Below are 14,925 nucleotides of genomic sequence, written 5' to 3' on the forward strand. Positions count from 1 at the left end.
ATTCTTTGTTTTGGAATTTTTTTAAAAAAACATTGGGACCACTTCTACAAGTGTTTAACTAAGTTTTCCACAGAACAGTCTTATCCAGAACTTTTCATTGTTGGGAGGTTTTTAGTACTGATTTAATCTCTTCACTTGTTAGGGGTTTGTTGAGATCTTTTATATCTTCTTTAGTCATTGTAGGAAATTTGTAGACATTTCTGGATTTCATCATGTTATCTAATTTGTTGGCATACCATTGTTTGTGGACTATTTTATAATCCTTTTTCTTTCTATACAGTCAGTGGAATGTTCCACTTTCATTTCTGATATTTTTTATTTTCTTTGTCATTCTAATTAAAGTGTTACAGATTTTATTGTTCTTTTTAAAATACCCACTTCTAGTTTCATTGATTGTATTTTTCTGGTCTCTCTATCTGTGCTCCAATCCTTGCCATATTTCTATTCTTCCTTTTGGTTCTTTTGGGTTTGTTTGCTTTTCTTTATGTATTTTCTCAGGTTGTTAAGTTAGATTATTGATTTGTGATCTTCTTTTTTAAATGTTACTAATTTATAGCTATTAATTTCCCCTGAGCACTACTTTTGCTGTGCCTCTTACATGTTGAGACAATGTGCTTTCACTTCCATTTGGTTAAGTGTTTTCTGATTTCTCTTTTGATTCTGTCTTGACCCATTAATTGTATAATGGTGTGATGTCTAATTTTTATATATTAGTGTATCCTCTAGTGTTCTGTCTGTTATTACTTTCTAACTTCACACGCCATTGTGGTTGGACGGAGAGGATACTTTCCATCTTTAAAAAATGTATCAGGATTTGCTTTGTGACCTAACATGTGATCTGTCCTGGAGTGTCATCCATGTGCACTAGAGCAAAATGTCCATGGTGTTGAATTGTTGGGTGGTGTGTTCTATATGTCTGTTAGGTCTAGTTGGCTTAGTCCTTTATTTCCTGATTGAACTTCTTTCTAGATGTTATTGTAGCGCTAGCTGTCTTTTTTCCCCTTCAACTGTGTAAATGTTCCCATTATATACTTTGGGGCTCTGATTTTCGGTGCACAATCAGTTTATGATTAATTAAACCTTCTTGATGAATTGACCCTTTTGTGATTATAAAAAATGTCCTTTGTCTCTTATAAAAGATCTTGACTATTTTGTCTGGTTTTAAAATTGCTACTCCAGTTTTTCTTTTAGCTGCTATTTGCGTGAACTATTGTTTTCCATCCTTTCACTTGCAACCTTCTTGTGCCTGTGGGTCTAAGATGTGTTGTTGTTGTGTGCTGTCAAATGGGTTCTGAGTTATGTTTACCTTGTGTTGGCTTTCCAAGGCTGTAAATCTTTGCTGGAGCAGAAAGCCTCATCTTTCTCTCACAGAGCAGCAAGTGGGCATGAACCACTGACCTTGTGATTCGCAGTTCAGTTCTTATCCTACAGAGCTTCCACACTCCCATGTCTTTTGTCGATAGCATATAGTTGTATCATGTTTCTTTATTTTACCCATTCTGCCACTCTCTTCTATTACGTAAATACCAAATTTGTGAATTTTCTTTCTTTGCTGTATCTGTCTCTATTGAAAATCTGAAGTATGCATTTTACCCACTCCTTCTGTCCTTCTGCCTATTTGCTTTCCTTTTTAGTGTTTTGGTTTTTCCTATCCTCTCTTTGCTCCACTCAGGAAATTAATCATGCTAGAATGTTGTAATTTCCTCACTTTGACTTTGCCACCAAATTTTACTGATCTCAAAGATACCTTAAACCTTTTTCTCCTTCCTCTTTATCTTCTAGAAAGTGCCCGTTTACCTTAGCAAGAGTGTATGTCTCTTCATCCTTCTGCATTGAAAACATTTAGTATGTGGCCCCATGGTGTAATGGAAAGCATGTGGGTTTTGCCCTTATTTCTTAAGTTGAATTTCCTCCTCCTCATCTGACTAGTTATCTAGTTAGCAGATGATGACCAGTAACTGAGGTACTTTACTTCTCTGTGTTTCAGTTTTTGCATCTGTAAAATGAAGATTGTAATCCAGCTGTATAGAATCATTCAGAAATGTAAATGGAATGTTTGACATAAAGTTGTAATTGTTGTTATGTGCTGTGGAGTCATTTCTGACTCATAGCGAGTACAGGGTTTCCAAGGCTGTAAATCTTTATGGAGCAGAACGCCTCATCTTTCTCCCATGGAATGTCTGGTAGTTTCAAACTGCTGACCCTGAAGGTAGCAGTCCAATTCATAACCACTGCGCTACCAGAGCTCCTTTGACATAAAGTATTCATGCATTAAATGTTATTTACCTTCCTGAGTCATAGCTGGTAAGTATGAAATTAGTGTAATATTTATTATTATACCTTAGAAAAAGTTTTGGACTGAATTTATGCATTGTGGGGTTAACACTTTGGTATAGCCCACTTCACATTTTTTTGTACTGTTTTTCATAGACTACCTCAGTGTAATTAACCACTCTTACTCCCAGCTTGTTCATTGTGCTTGTTGTTTTGTCATCAAGTCAGCTTGATGACAGTCAACTCTCAAGCTGTCTGCTGGCTAGGAGACTGTACCACATTTCCTCTTATGCATAGGATCATGCAACTTTTTTAAAATGTAAGATTAGACTACGTATATTGTGAAAAGAGCAATTTAGTGTGATGCATTTATTTTATCTCCTATAGTTTGAAAATCTTTTTGCCCTTTGGTTATATACATACAATAGTGATGTTAGTGTGTACTAGGAATTGTTTTCTGAATGCATCACAGTCTTATCCTTTATCATCCAAAAGTTTGTGAGATATTTCTAAGGAATAAAGAATTTCCCATCTTTATCTGATCACCACGTGGGCTGTTCTAGTGACAAATGAATTCTGGGCAGTGAATCGAGAAGGACACAGATGTCAAAGCCAGGAATTTATAAATGATCTGTTAAGATTCTTTTGTCCAATCAGTGCTTTGTTAATTTCACCTACAAGAAGGAATAATTATTCAATTATAGTTCCTATCTGACAAAAATCAAATGACAAATGTGTTCGAATGTATGAGTAAAGGGTTAGTCAGGATGCTGGCATGTAGCCCAAAATTCTAGCCAGCTGTAAGAAGGTGGAAATAAAACAAAATTGACTCATGACACTGATTTGCAGATCGTTTTTGAATATTTTTAGATTTTACTGATTAATGGATGAAAATTAATTTCATTTTAAAATTCTAACAAATATAAAGCCTGTGATTTTGTTTATCTATGCAAACTGTAACAACTTGAAAAATCTAAGGGTAAGCCAAAAAATACTGCTTCTGGAGTTCCCTTTCATACATGCACTAGTTTAGTCCAAATGAAAATTGTTTATACACATCTCTGCCATCAGTGTATGACTGCAGACAAGTTTTCTCAGTAATACACTTTTCCTCTCTCCTTAGGGGACCTCCTGGTGTGGGGCTGTAGGATCAGCACTGACTGTGAACCACAAAGGCCGTCAGTTCACTCCACCAGCCACTCCTTGGAAACCCTATACAGGGTTGTTATATGGGTCAGAACCAACTCGATGGCACTTAACAACAACATCTCATTAGGGTGTCTTCCTAAAAAAGTCCATTCAAAATGTATCTTCCTAGGGGATCTGCTGGGCCAGAGATCTGCTCAGAAGTTTATGGTGACTGATTTTCAGGGTTCCCAAAGGATCATCTTGATAGAAGGAGCCCTTGTAACGTAGTAGATTATGAGCTAAGCTGCTAACCACAAGGTCAGCAGTTTGAATCTACCAGTTAGTCCATAGGAGAAAGATGAGGCTTTCTGCTTCTGTAAACCCCATCCAGGATTGCTGAGTCAGAACCGACTTGAGAGTACACCACCACCATCACCACCTGTCTTGATAGATTGTCTTCAAGGACACAGGATAATCATAGGGGCTTATTATAAGAAAGAAGTTTCAGGACAATTGAAAACTATGTTGGTGAGGAAAAAGGCCAGGAAAGTTGTGCTGAGGAAGTTTGTTTTTTTCCCCCCAAGGTTAGCAAAGGCTGTCTTAGGAGAATGTAGTTGGGAAACCTTACCCTATCCACCCTATAGCCCTGATCTAGATGGGGGATATGTCCAGACACTTCAGCTTCAGATTTTAATGTTTTTGTTTAACACAGATTTCTATGATCTTGTAGCAATACTTTTTTATTTACCTTTGTATAATAAGTTTTAATAAGTTGTAGTTTTTCCTTATGAAAACGTTATCCTTCTTTCTTAGTGGTATTACTGGTATATCAGAGTGATGGATATAGAGCAGAGGTTAGAAGACTTTTATAAGGCCATATGGTCTCTGTTCCCACTACTCTTTGCAATTGTAGCACAAAGTAGCCATAGACAGTATGTAAGCAAATGTGTTCCAATTCAGCTTTATTTACAAAAATGAATAAAATGCAGCAAGCTCTATTTGACCCATACTCCTAGGTCATAGTTTGCCAATCCCTGATATGGAGATAACTAACATTTTAAAATTTCACTAAGATTTTTAATAATAATCAAAAATAGAATACTTTTATGGTCTCTGTCAGATAACTTGAATATCTGTGTGAACAGCAGCAGAGGCTTTTCCATCTCCATAGACTGTAGTGTGTGACCTCACGGTCTACCTCCTCCATAAAGATTACAGCCAAGAAAACCCCACGAGGAAGTTCTGCTCTGTGACACGGGGTCCCTATGAGCTGGAATATGACTGACAGTACCCGAAGCAGTACATTGTGGTGGTCCTTATAAGGATTTTATCCTCTTCTCCCTGATCTATGTCAGGGTTCTGTATATCTGGCCCACCACCTAATTTTGTAGACAAAGTTTTATTGGAACTACCACACTCATTTGCTTACGTACTGTCTATAACTCCTTTCTCACACAGCAGCACAGTTGAGTAGTTTTGACATAGACCATTTGGCCTGCAAAGCTTGAAATATTTGCTGACCTCTGGCTTGTACCCTTATTATATTACTATTTAAGGGTGAAATTAAGGAACATAATGTGGCAGAGTTTCAGTGAATGTTAAATTAAATCTAATCAAATAATTTGTCAAGGAATTAGTCAACTATCTAAAGTTGTTGAAGAGCGGTCTATTTCTTTGTTGTTTCTCATTTTAGTTCAAGAAAACCAAACTTACTTTTGCATAGCTTAAAACTATTTTGAGTATTGACCAGCCTTTTGAATAACAAATCAATTACTTTGGGGAATTTGTATCAACAAGAAGTAGCTCAGTCTGCATTGGTATGCCCTCTGGGCCAACTACTACACTTTCCTGGCCTCTGGAGGGAAAATGAGAAACTTATCAATGACATGGGTATTTTTTTAAGGATAACTCACATGTCAGGTTTGGAGGAAGCAATTGCTTCTGTGCCAGCAGATCTTATCATGAGCTTTATTTGGAGAATAATTTAGTGGAATGTCAGCCTTACTGTTGAATAATAAAATTCCAAAGGCTGTGAATGGAAACAAAGATTGGGAGGAGAGTGTGATTTCCCTACTCTTTTTAAGTCTGAAGGCTTATTAGTAATCATGAGATTACTTCATGTTAATTGTGCCCTAACTACATAGAGTTATCTTCTGTGCATTTTTGCTGCTTTCAGTTTTTTTTATTTGGAAAAATGTGATTTATATTTTAGCTCATATAAAGTTGATTTTTGAAGGATGAATTAATTATGCTCTCTGTTAGAGAAAAGGAAAGCATTATTTTAACAATTTTATTAGTTCTTTCCTGAATCCCTTTCTTCTCTTGACTTTCATAACATTTAACTTTTCTTGATTTTCTTCTTACCCCAGCTTGTCAATAATTTTTTCTCAGCCTGCTTTTCTTCTTCTGATCATTCTTTAAATTCTTTAAATACTCATCATGCACTCTCATGAGATCTAGTTACTGAAATTCCGTTTATATACTCAAGGTCCCCAACTTCATATCAGCCCAGATTTCTCTTCTGAATTTTAAACCTATATTTTCAGCTGCCTGTTGGATATAGTTATCATTTTCCCATAAGCATTAAGCTGTCATATTCCTCTCAGATCTGCCCTTACGTGTGTATTCCCTCCTGTAATGGTTAGCACACAGTTGATACAGCTAATAATTCATCCCTGACTCTTCCTCTTCCTTACCTCCACATTCAGTTAATCTAAAAATCCTAGCAGTTCACCTCATTAAGTATCACTTGAATGCATACCTCTCACTCTTTGCATTCCCTCAGTCTTCACCCTAGTTCAGATCACCTGTATTAATTAAAAAAACAAAATTAAATCAAACCTACTGTTGATTCCTACTTACAGCGACTTTATAGGACAAGTCGAACTGCCCCGTAGGGTTTTCAAGGTTGTAAGTCTTTTATCAAATCTGACTGCCACATTTTTCTCATGCAGAGCAGCTGCTGGATTCAAACCACTGACATATTGGTTAGCATCTGAACACTTTTAACAACTGTGCCACCAGGGCTCTTTGTATTATTACAACTGTCTCCTAATTTGTCTGTTTCAGTTTTTCAACTTCACATGCATTTTCTACCTTGCACTCCAAATAGTCTTTTGAAAATTGGAATATGATTATGGTCTCACTGGATTACTATTAGTCTTAAAATATATAACTATTGTCACCTATTTCTTAGTTCCTAAATCCTCTGAAGTGTAGTCTGTAGGCTAATGTGCTGGACTGCAAAGTCGGTTTGAACTGCAAGGTCGCTGTTCAAGTTCACCAGACACTCCTCAGAAATCATATATGGGGTCGCCATGGGTAGGAATCAATTTGATGGCACTTAACAATAACAATAATTCCTCTAAATATTTCTTTTATAATAAGAAAGACTAAGATGAACTCTGGCCTTCTACACAACTTTAAAATTTCATCATATAATTTTTTTGGCACTGTAGGATGTGACACTGTAGAATCCGCACTGGCCTGCTAACCAGAAAGTCAGTAGTTCAAATCCACCAGCCACTCCTTGGAAACCCTGTGCTGGTTCTCAATGAGTCAGAACCAAGTCAACGACACTTAACAACAATAACACATATCTTTTTAAAAGTTTTTATTGAGAATTATGTGGTGGTTTACATAGATTTACATTCATCCTGTGGTAGTTCATTTCATTGCCGTGGTTACAGTCCCTTCCATGCATCATCAAACATGCAAAGGGTATACCCTGCAAGCCTGCCCCCTGGTTGTCAGCACACAGCCCCTTTCCCTCCCTGGGTCAACAGTCCCCAGTTGCTCCATCTCTCCACATAATTGTCTCTGCCTCCATCTCTGGTGTCACTGCTTCTCTGGGCCGCACTCTGCTCTTCTCCCTTAGTGGTCCCAGGGACCTCTGCTCCTGGACTGCAAAGTCAACTACTACTCTCCTTTTGTTACAAAAATGTCTACCTTTACGTTTCCAACCTTCACAGTCCTGATAGCAATTATTTACTGTAACACATATGTTTTTAAAAAATTTTAGGAGTTTTAACGTTAGTAAATATGTTCATTTCAGGATTACTTTTGTCATTTTATTGTAACTTTTGTAATGTTGTTAAATGCTGTCGAGTCAGTTCTGACCCATAGCGACCCTGTATAGAGTTTCTGAGGAGCATCTGGTGAGCTTGAACCACTGACATTGTGGTGCAAACCGACTTTGCAGTCCAGCACATTAACCCTCAGGGCTACATGAGGAGTCCAGTCCTTAATTGGAATTCTGTCTTAATTTTGCCATTGTTGTTAAGTGCCACCAAGTCGGTACCGACTCATTGTGACCTTATGCACAACAGAACGAAACACACTGCCCTATTCTGGCCAACCTCACTACTGATGCCACGCTTGAGTCCATCGATGCTTCCACTTGGCCAGTCCATCTCGTTGGGGTCTTCCTTTTTTTCTCTGACTCTCCATCTTAACAAACATGATATCCTTCTCCAGCAACTGGTCCCTCCTGACAATATGTCCAAAGTATGAGAGATGAAGTTTGGCCATCTTTGCCTCCAAGGAGCACTCTGGCTGCTCTTCTTCCAAAATGGATCTGTTGGTTCTTTTGGCAGCCCATGGCACTTTCAGTATTCACCTCCAACACCATAACTCAAATGCATCAATTCTTCTACTGTCCTTATTCACTGTCCAGCTTTCGCATGCATATGAGGTTATTGAGAATACCATGGCTTGGGTCAGGCGTACCTTAGTCCATTATGATAATGAATATCTCTTTTTTTTCTTCTAAGAAACTACAAGATAGAATATAAATACTTTCTGTGTTCCTACACCATCATTGATTTGGGGAGATTTTCTCTCTCAATGCTAATAGTCCATATGAGTAGGTTTGGTATTTTTTCTAATCTGAAAGTAATCAGATTTTGTCATAAAGAGAGAGAATTCTGAATTATTGGACCTTGTATTTGTTTCAGTTTATCCTGACATTTGCACCATCAGTCTTGTGGCAGTGAGTGATGTGAATAAGCATGCTGATAGAATTGCTTTTTGGGATAATGTGTATGGCTTCAATATGTCTTGCATGAAGAAAGCAGTTATCCCAGAAGCTGTTGTAGAAGTTTTAGATCCACAGACTCTTACTTCAGACCCTTGTTGTATTAAGGTAAGTGCTTTGACTAATTTTGCATTTTTATATCAGTGTTGCCATTTGTTCTTTGTTTTCATTTGTGAGTTTATTATTTGAAATCAGTAAATTGTTTTTTTATATATGGACCTTCCAAACGGTAATTGCTCTTCCGATTTTAATCAGTCTAAAATATCCTGGGGTCCTAACATTTACCAGTTCACTTTATCATTCTTTTGTAATCACTTTTCTTTATATATTGAAATTCTTCAAACTCACTTTTCTAATCCTTTAAACCTAACTGTGAACAGGTTGACTCACTGGCTTTGGTTTAGCTAAGGCTGCTGTATTATCCTTTCTGCTTCACCACCACCTCCTGGCTTTATTCAAGCCTCTCATTAGCAGCTACAGTATTCATTCATAGCATCCATTACACACAATTTAACTTCTCTCATTCAGACTGCTTCTAGCCTTTTCAGATTAAGTAATTGTGAATTTGCCCATGGATATAAAGCCCTACTACCTCCAGATTTCTCAGTTAACTCTTTTGTTTTATTACCTTACTCTTTACCATGTTAATCTCTAGTTTTATTGTGAATTTTGTTACAAATTTACATGTGATGCGTCATGACTGAAGTAAAATATCATGTTGCTTTTCTTAAAAAGTATGCGTTTCAGATAAAAACAATGTGTTCAGTAAAACAATGTGTTCAGCATTAGGTTCAAGATAGTGTCTTCTCTTTATAGTCAAAGTAATGCTTTTGCAGCACCAATAATTATTCTCTGCGCAAAGTAGATATTCAGCAGATGTTTATTAATTTTCTGAAATGGCTAACATTTAACATTGCGTAATAAACCTGTAAACTTTTCTCAACCAAGGATAGCTGATAGAGTTGCATTTAGTTTAAGAAGAAAAACATTAACACCAGCTTGATAATTTGTAGACACTTCATTGCCCAGGTACTCAGATAGTGTTTTTGGGTTTGTTTGCATTGCACTCTGCCTCAGAATGTTGTTGCTGTTGTTGTTAAGTGCTGTTGAGTCGGTTCTGACTTGTAGCAACCCTGTATAGATTTTCCAAGGAGGGGCTGGTAAGCTTGAACCGCCAACTTTGCAGTTCAAACTGACCTTGCAGTCCAGTATTAACCCCAAGTGTAAATTATAATCAACTCAGCCTGAAGGCAAGGGGACTGTTTTCTCTCTCTAGTGATCTCTTTGTTTAATGTGAAAAACTGCTCTGAATAAATAGCAAAAACAGGAAATCTAGAACTGAAAAATTAAAGTATTTTGAAAGTATCTACTGTCTTCATTTCTTATTGCGGCTATAACAGAAGTCCTCAAGTGGATGGCATTAACAGACAGAAATGTATTTTCTTAGTTTAAGAAGTTAGCAGTCCAAATTCCAGGTTCTGGTTCTAAGGAAAGGCTTTTGCTCCATAGGATATAGGGGTAGGTCCTTGTCTCTTCAGCTTCTTTTCCTAGGTGAACTTCTTGTGGTATGGCATGTATCTTCTTCCATCTTGTACTATCTATTCTGTGCCTGATCTGCTTTTTTTATATCTCAAAGGTGATTGGCTTAAAACACACTTACTCCACTTCGGTCCATTAACATAACAAAGACAGTTCTATTCTCTAATGAGATCACATCCACAGTTTTAGGGGTTTATGGCTTAGAGTTATGTTCTTCTGGTATGTAGTCATATGTTGTGTGACTTGTGCCATTGAGTTATAAGCTATTCATGGCATATCCTGGTGTAGCACTGTAGGAATAAATACTGAACTGCTGGCAAGGTCATTGATTTCAAGCCTATACAGGATTGCTATGAGTCAGAACCTAATCAAGGGCTCTTAACAACAGCAACATGGTAAGTCACATGATAACAACATTTACAGTAGTTTAGTTTGGCAACGTAGGATAAAGCACTGGACCACAAGGTCAGTTTGAACCGCCAGGTCAGCGTCACCAGCCACTTTTTGGAAACCCTACACAGGGTCGCTGTGAGTTTAAACCAACTCAGTGGCACTGTGGAGTCCTGGGTTAGCACAGTAGGATAAACTCTACTGCTATCATCTGCAAGATAGGCAGTTTAAATACACTGGCTGCTCCTTATAGTGTGGCTATGAGTCAGAACCAACTCAGGTCACTTAACAAGTCAGACCATTGTAATTGAAATTCAATTTCATTCACTCTCCTGAGGAAGTAGAGAAGAATTTGAATCAGGGCAAAATGGGAAAACAAATCTTCATAGTTGCCTTTGCCTTTTGAGTTGGGTTACTGTTTTTTTCCTGTTATCTAGCAAACCTCTTCAAATGCAGTTACAAAAATGAGTTCTCAAAACTACTGGCCGTCCTCTTTAGCATGTTTTCAAGTTCACCTTTCCTTTTTAAAAATCTTTACTCTTATAAAACTATAGCTTGTTTTTTCAAAAAGAGGCAGATGTATCACTGATAGATATAAAATTATTTTAGGTAGAACAAAGAAAACATGTTATTATTTGTATAATCATATGTTATTTTGGTGTGTGTTAGGAAAACTTAACACAGCAAAAACATGATTTGATAAATGAGGGAGCTTAAGAAAGTTCCTGGAATATTTTCCTTATCCTTTAATTCCATTTTTCCACTTTTTGAAACCCCCTGATACACTGTTGGAGTCCTTGTATGGCACTGTAGAATAAGTACTGGATTGCTCACTGAAAGGTCAGCATTTCAAACGCACTAACTGTTCCTCTCGAGCCCTATGTAAGGTCACTATGAGTTGGAACTGACTCTATGGCACTTAACAACAACATGCACTAATGTTTACAACAGGCCTAATTAAGAACTACTAAGTGGCGCTGGGGGCTAATGCATCAGACTGCAAAGTCGTTTGAACTGCAGGTCAGTGGTTCAAGCTCACCAGCTGCTCCTTGGAAACCCTGTACAGGGTTGCTATGGGTCGGAATTGACTTGACGGCACTTAACAACAACAATTTTATTAGAGGGAGTCCTGGCGTGGCGCTGTGGGTTAATGCACCAGACTGCAAAGTCGTTTGAACTTCAAGGTCAGTGGTTCAACTCACCAGCTGATCCTCGGAAATCCTACACAGGGTCTCATGGGTCAGAATTGACTTGACAGCACTTAACAACAACAACAACAACAGATTTTATTAGAAGAAATATTAACTAAATATTAGTGCATACAGCCCTCAGATTCAGGAACAATCCCAAAAGCCATGTGTGAATGATTAAAATTTGCAAAATGCTGGTTTATAGCAATTCTTTTTGCATAAAACAAGAAGTAATAATGTTCATCTGGGTTTTTCTACTATTTTTACTAACTTCTCCACTTTTTTTGATGGGTAGCATATAGATTGCCAGACAACATCTATCTCAGATTTGGAGTTTTCTTCAGATTTTACCCTGAAAATCACAAAAACATCTATGTGCACGGTAAGCTACTTAATTCTACTTTCACAATTTCACTAGCAATACAGTTGATTGGCAGCCTAGTGCATTAATTACCAGGCTTGTGATAAATGAAAAAGACTATTGCTTTTGACAGTTCATTTTTGCATTTACTTGGCTGTTGAATAGATATGTTAAAATAGGTCAGTAGACCTCAAAAAAGTTAGTATAGTTCAAGAGAGAAAGTATTAGTAAGTTATGTTTACATAATGATTTTTCTTTATAGATTTTCCATTATCACCTGTCATATGCTTAATTGAGCACTCAACCTTATCTTCAAAGATGAACTTGCATGTCCTACTCCTCCCAGTAACCTCCACCCCACCCATGGCATTTCTTAAATAAACTTAATGTTGACTTGGTATTTTTTAATGAAAAATAAAGAATTTGATATTGATCTACCTTTTTCTAAAGAGTCACCCTGGAGTTCTAGCTGAAAGCATGGGCTTTAGAAAAATTACCCAAACTTGGATTCAGATTTGGTTCTGTTGTTGACCTAGATTTTTACCTTGTGTAAAGTTATCCAAACAGTCTGTACCCCAGGCTATTCAACTGTTTTAAGAAATATGGGAATAATTATTCTTATCCTGAAGATTTCTTATTCTAATTAATACGATAATATATGTGAAAATATATGTTCTATGTAGCCAGAAAAGTTACTAGAAAATAATTAACTTTATTTTTTTAAGGAATTTCTAAATGTATATCAAAAGTAAGATGGTAATTCTTATATTTGTTAGGAGACATAGAATGCTCATATAATGTGGGCATTTACTAAAGACAAAATTTACATAGCTGTTCAAAATATAAACATATTTAAATGATGTCATTAAAAAAATACTGATCATATCTTCCAACGTTAAAATTTTAGTGAAAATGACATTGTCAGAAACAGTATGTAAAGCAGAATTAAGTCATGTTAACCATGACTCTACAACATAACATGTGGATTTGATGCCTTCTTTTTAAATTATTTGTTGTATGTCCATATGAGTTTAACAAACCATGTGTTTTGGATGTTCTGAGAAGTTCTTTTAGATTAAGTTGGCTTTACAATTTTTAAAAACTGGAAGTCAGAAGTCCAGATTTGTTCATCTATTTAATTAATGAATAGCAAAATTTTACTTTCCTTATTTGTTATCTCTAGATTTTCTACTTCTGTTTTCTAGTAATTGAAACTATTTTGTCAATATAAATTACAGGCTAAAGACTTCCTAGATTTACTCTGTATTTCAATAATGGTCTTTTTTCAACTCTCAAGGATTACTATTTGAGAGTTGAAAAAAAGACTATCTTGATTCATGATAATTGATCCGTCTAAGGGAATGTGTTGGAATTATTTGTCATATCATCAGTATTATTAAATAATACTATTTCATATCCTAAAATTTCTAGCCTGAAAATCACATGGTGTTCACATAAATCAAATAGAGCAGATATAAAACACTAGTGAAAAATCTCAAAACTTGTGTGTGTCTATTTTAATTGTGCACATTTTCGAACTTTCTATAGAGAAATGGTTATTGCCTTTCATTGAAATCCTTATTTTCTGGTTTATTCATCAAGATTCACAGTTTTAGAAAACAAAATCCAACAACTTGTCAAGCAGAAAGGGGTTTATTAAAAGGAAAAAGTAAGATAAGACCTGAAGAAACAGACTGTATTTTCAACCTTTAGAAACATTTCCTAGAACCACACTTAGAACTGTCCTGCTTCTGCTTTGAATAAAAAGCTACCCCCACTGATGTAGGACCTCTAACCCCCCTGCCTCGAGCCTACTCAGTGAACTGGAAGCCCCCACTTATAACCTCATAGGTACCAGCACCCTTCCCTACCATCCCGGTCCGCTTGTCCTGCTCTTCACATTCTTCATGTGGAACTCTAGCTATCCTATGGACTAAGAAAATAATTTTAGGCCACAGAATGGACTTTAAAAAGCAAATATAGGTTTGTTTTCTACTTTGGGAGGCAATTCAGGAAGCTTGTTGTTAAACTATCCTTTCATGATTTTAGTTTTGTGCTACATAAACGTGGAAGGTAAAATTGGAAGAAAAAATAAGTGCTCGTAAAGTTTGTTTGATCTGAAGAACATCTGCAGAATTTTGATAATAAGTAATGAAACTATCAAATAAGTGCTTTTTGCATTTGTACCTGTATATGCAAGCATTCCATTAGAAAAATGATCAGAAATAAATTGTTATGTTACTGTAAATCTGTAAAGTGCCTTTTCAATTTGCATTTTTATTCACAGCTTGCCTGAATGATTTCAGTCTAGGCAGGCCTAGTTTTGGAAGAAGATTAGGATTGACTTGTGTGTCTGGTTGTTGCTGAATAACATAGTTGTGTAACACACTTGAAGAGAAAACTGGTTTTTCAAACCCTATTTATTGGCTTCATGCCAGGTACTGAAGGTAGATGTTGTAGTAATTAGCACTGAATGTTAGCTCTTCCAAGTTTATCCTGTCAATAGAATTTGACTTTTTGCAGTCATTGAACAGTTCCATGTCAGAGAAAGTCCTAATCACCTCACAAGCATTAGTTTATTTAGTCCTCACATTTGAGTTGGGTATTCTATTATTTTCATTTATAGGTGAAGGAAAGAAAATCACTGTAATGTTCTACTTGCGAAACAGAGTATCCTTAGTCTCTTATGGCCCAAAAAACACATGTTGAGATTGCACAGATTACTAAAGAAACAGTGAAAACCTGATGAGTAAAACTTTTTGGGTGTGGAAGAAACCATGTTGCATTTGAAACATCTGAAATGTGTTCCATTTGAACAGATTTGAATATCTTATTGTCAGTAGTGTAGCAGTTGTTGGGTAGGAGAGGGAAGAGAATATACAAGAATGTTTTACAAGGTTCATGGAAAAATGGAATTAAAAGATAATAGAATTTTTTCAAGAAATTTTTGAAGTCCCTCATATATAATCAAAATGCTCTGGTCCTTAGGAAGAAACTGACTGCTTGTA

General features: G+C 36.4%; 1 protein-coding gene across 2 annotated transcripts in view; it reads left to right on the forward strand.

Moving 5' to 3' along the window:
- Positions 1 to 14,925, forward strand: part of PRMT3 (protein arginine methyltransferase 3) — a 169,762-nt gene that overhangs the window by 101,026 nt on the left and 53,811 nt on the right. For both annotated transcript variants that reach the window (XM_006865818.1, XM_006865817.1), the window contains 2 exons: positions 8,358 to 8,545; positions 11,852 to 11,938. In XM_006865818.1, the coding sequence (XP_006865880.1) occupies positions 8,358 to 8,545; positions 11,852 to 11,938 (275 nt within the window). The remainder of the gene's footprint in view (positions 1 to 8,357; positions 8,546 to 11,851; positions 11,939 to 14,925) is intronic.

Source organism: Chrysochloris asiatica, unplaced genomic scaffold (genome assembly GCF_000296735.1).
Source record: "Chrysochloris asiatica unplaced genomic scaffold, ChrAsi1.0 scaffold00083, whole genome shotgun sequence".
Lineage (NCBI taxonomy): Eukaryota > Metazoa > Chordata > Mammalia > Afrosoricida > Chrysochloridae > Chrysochloris > Chrysochloris asiatica.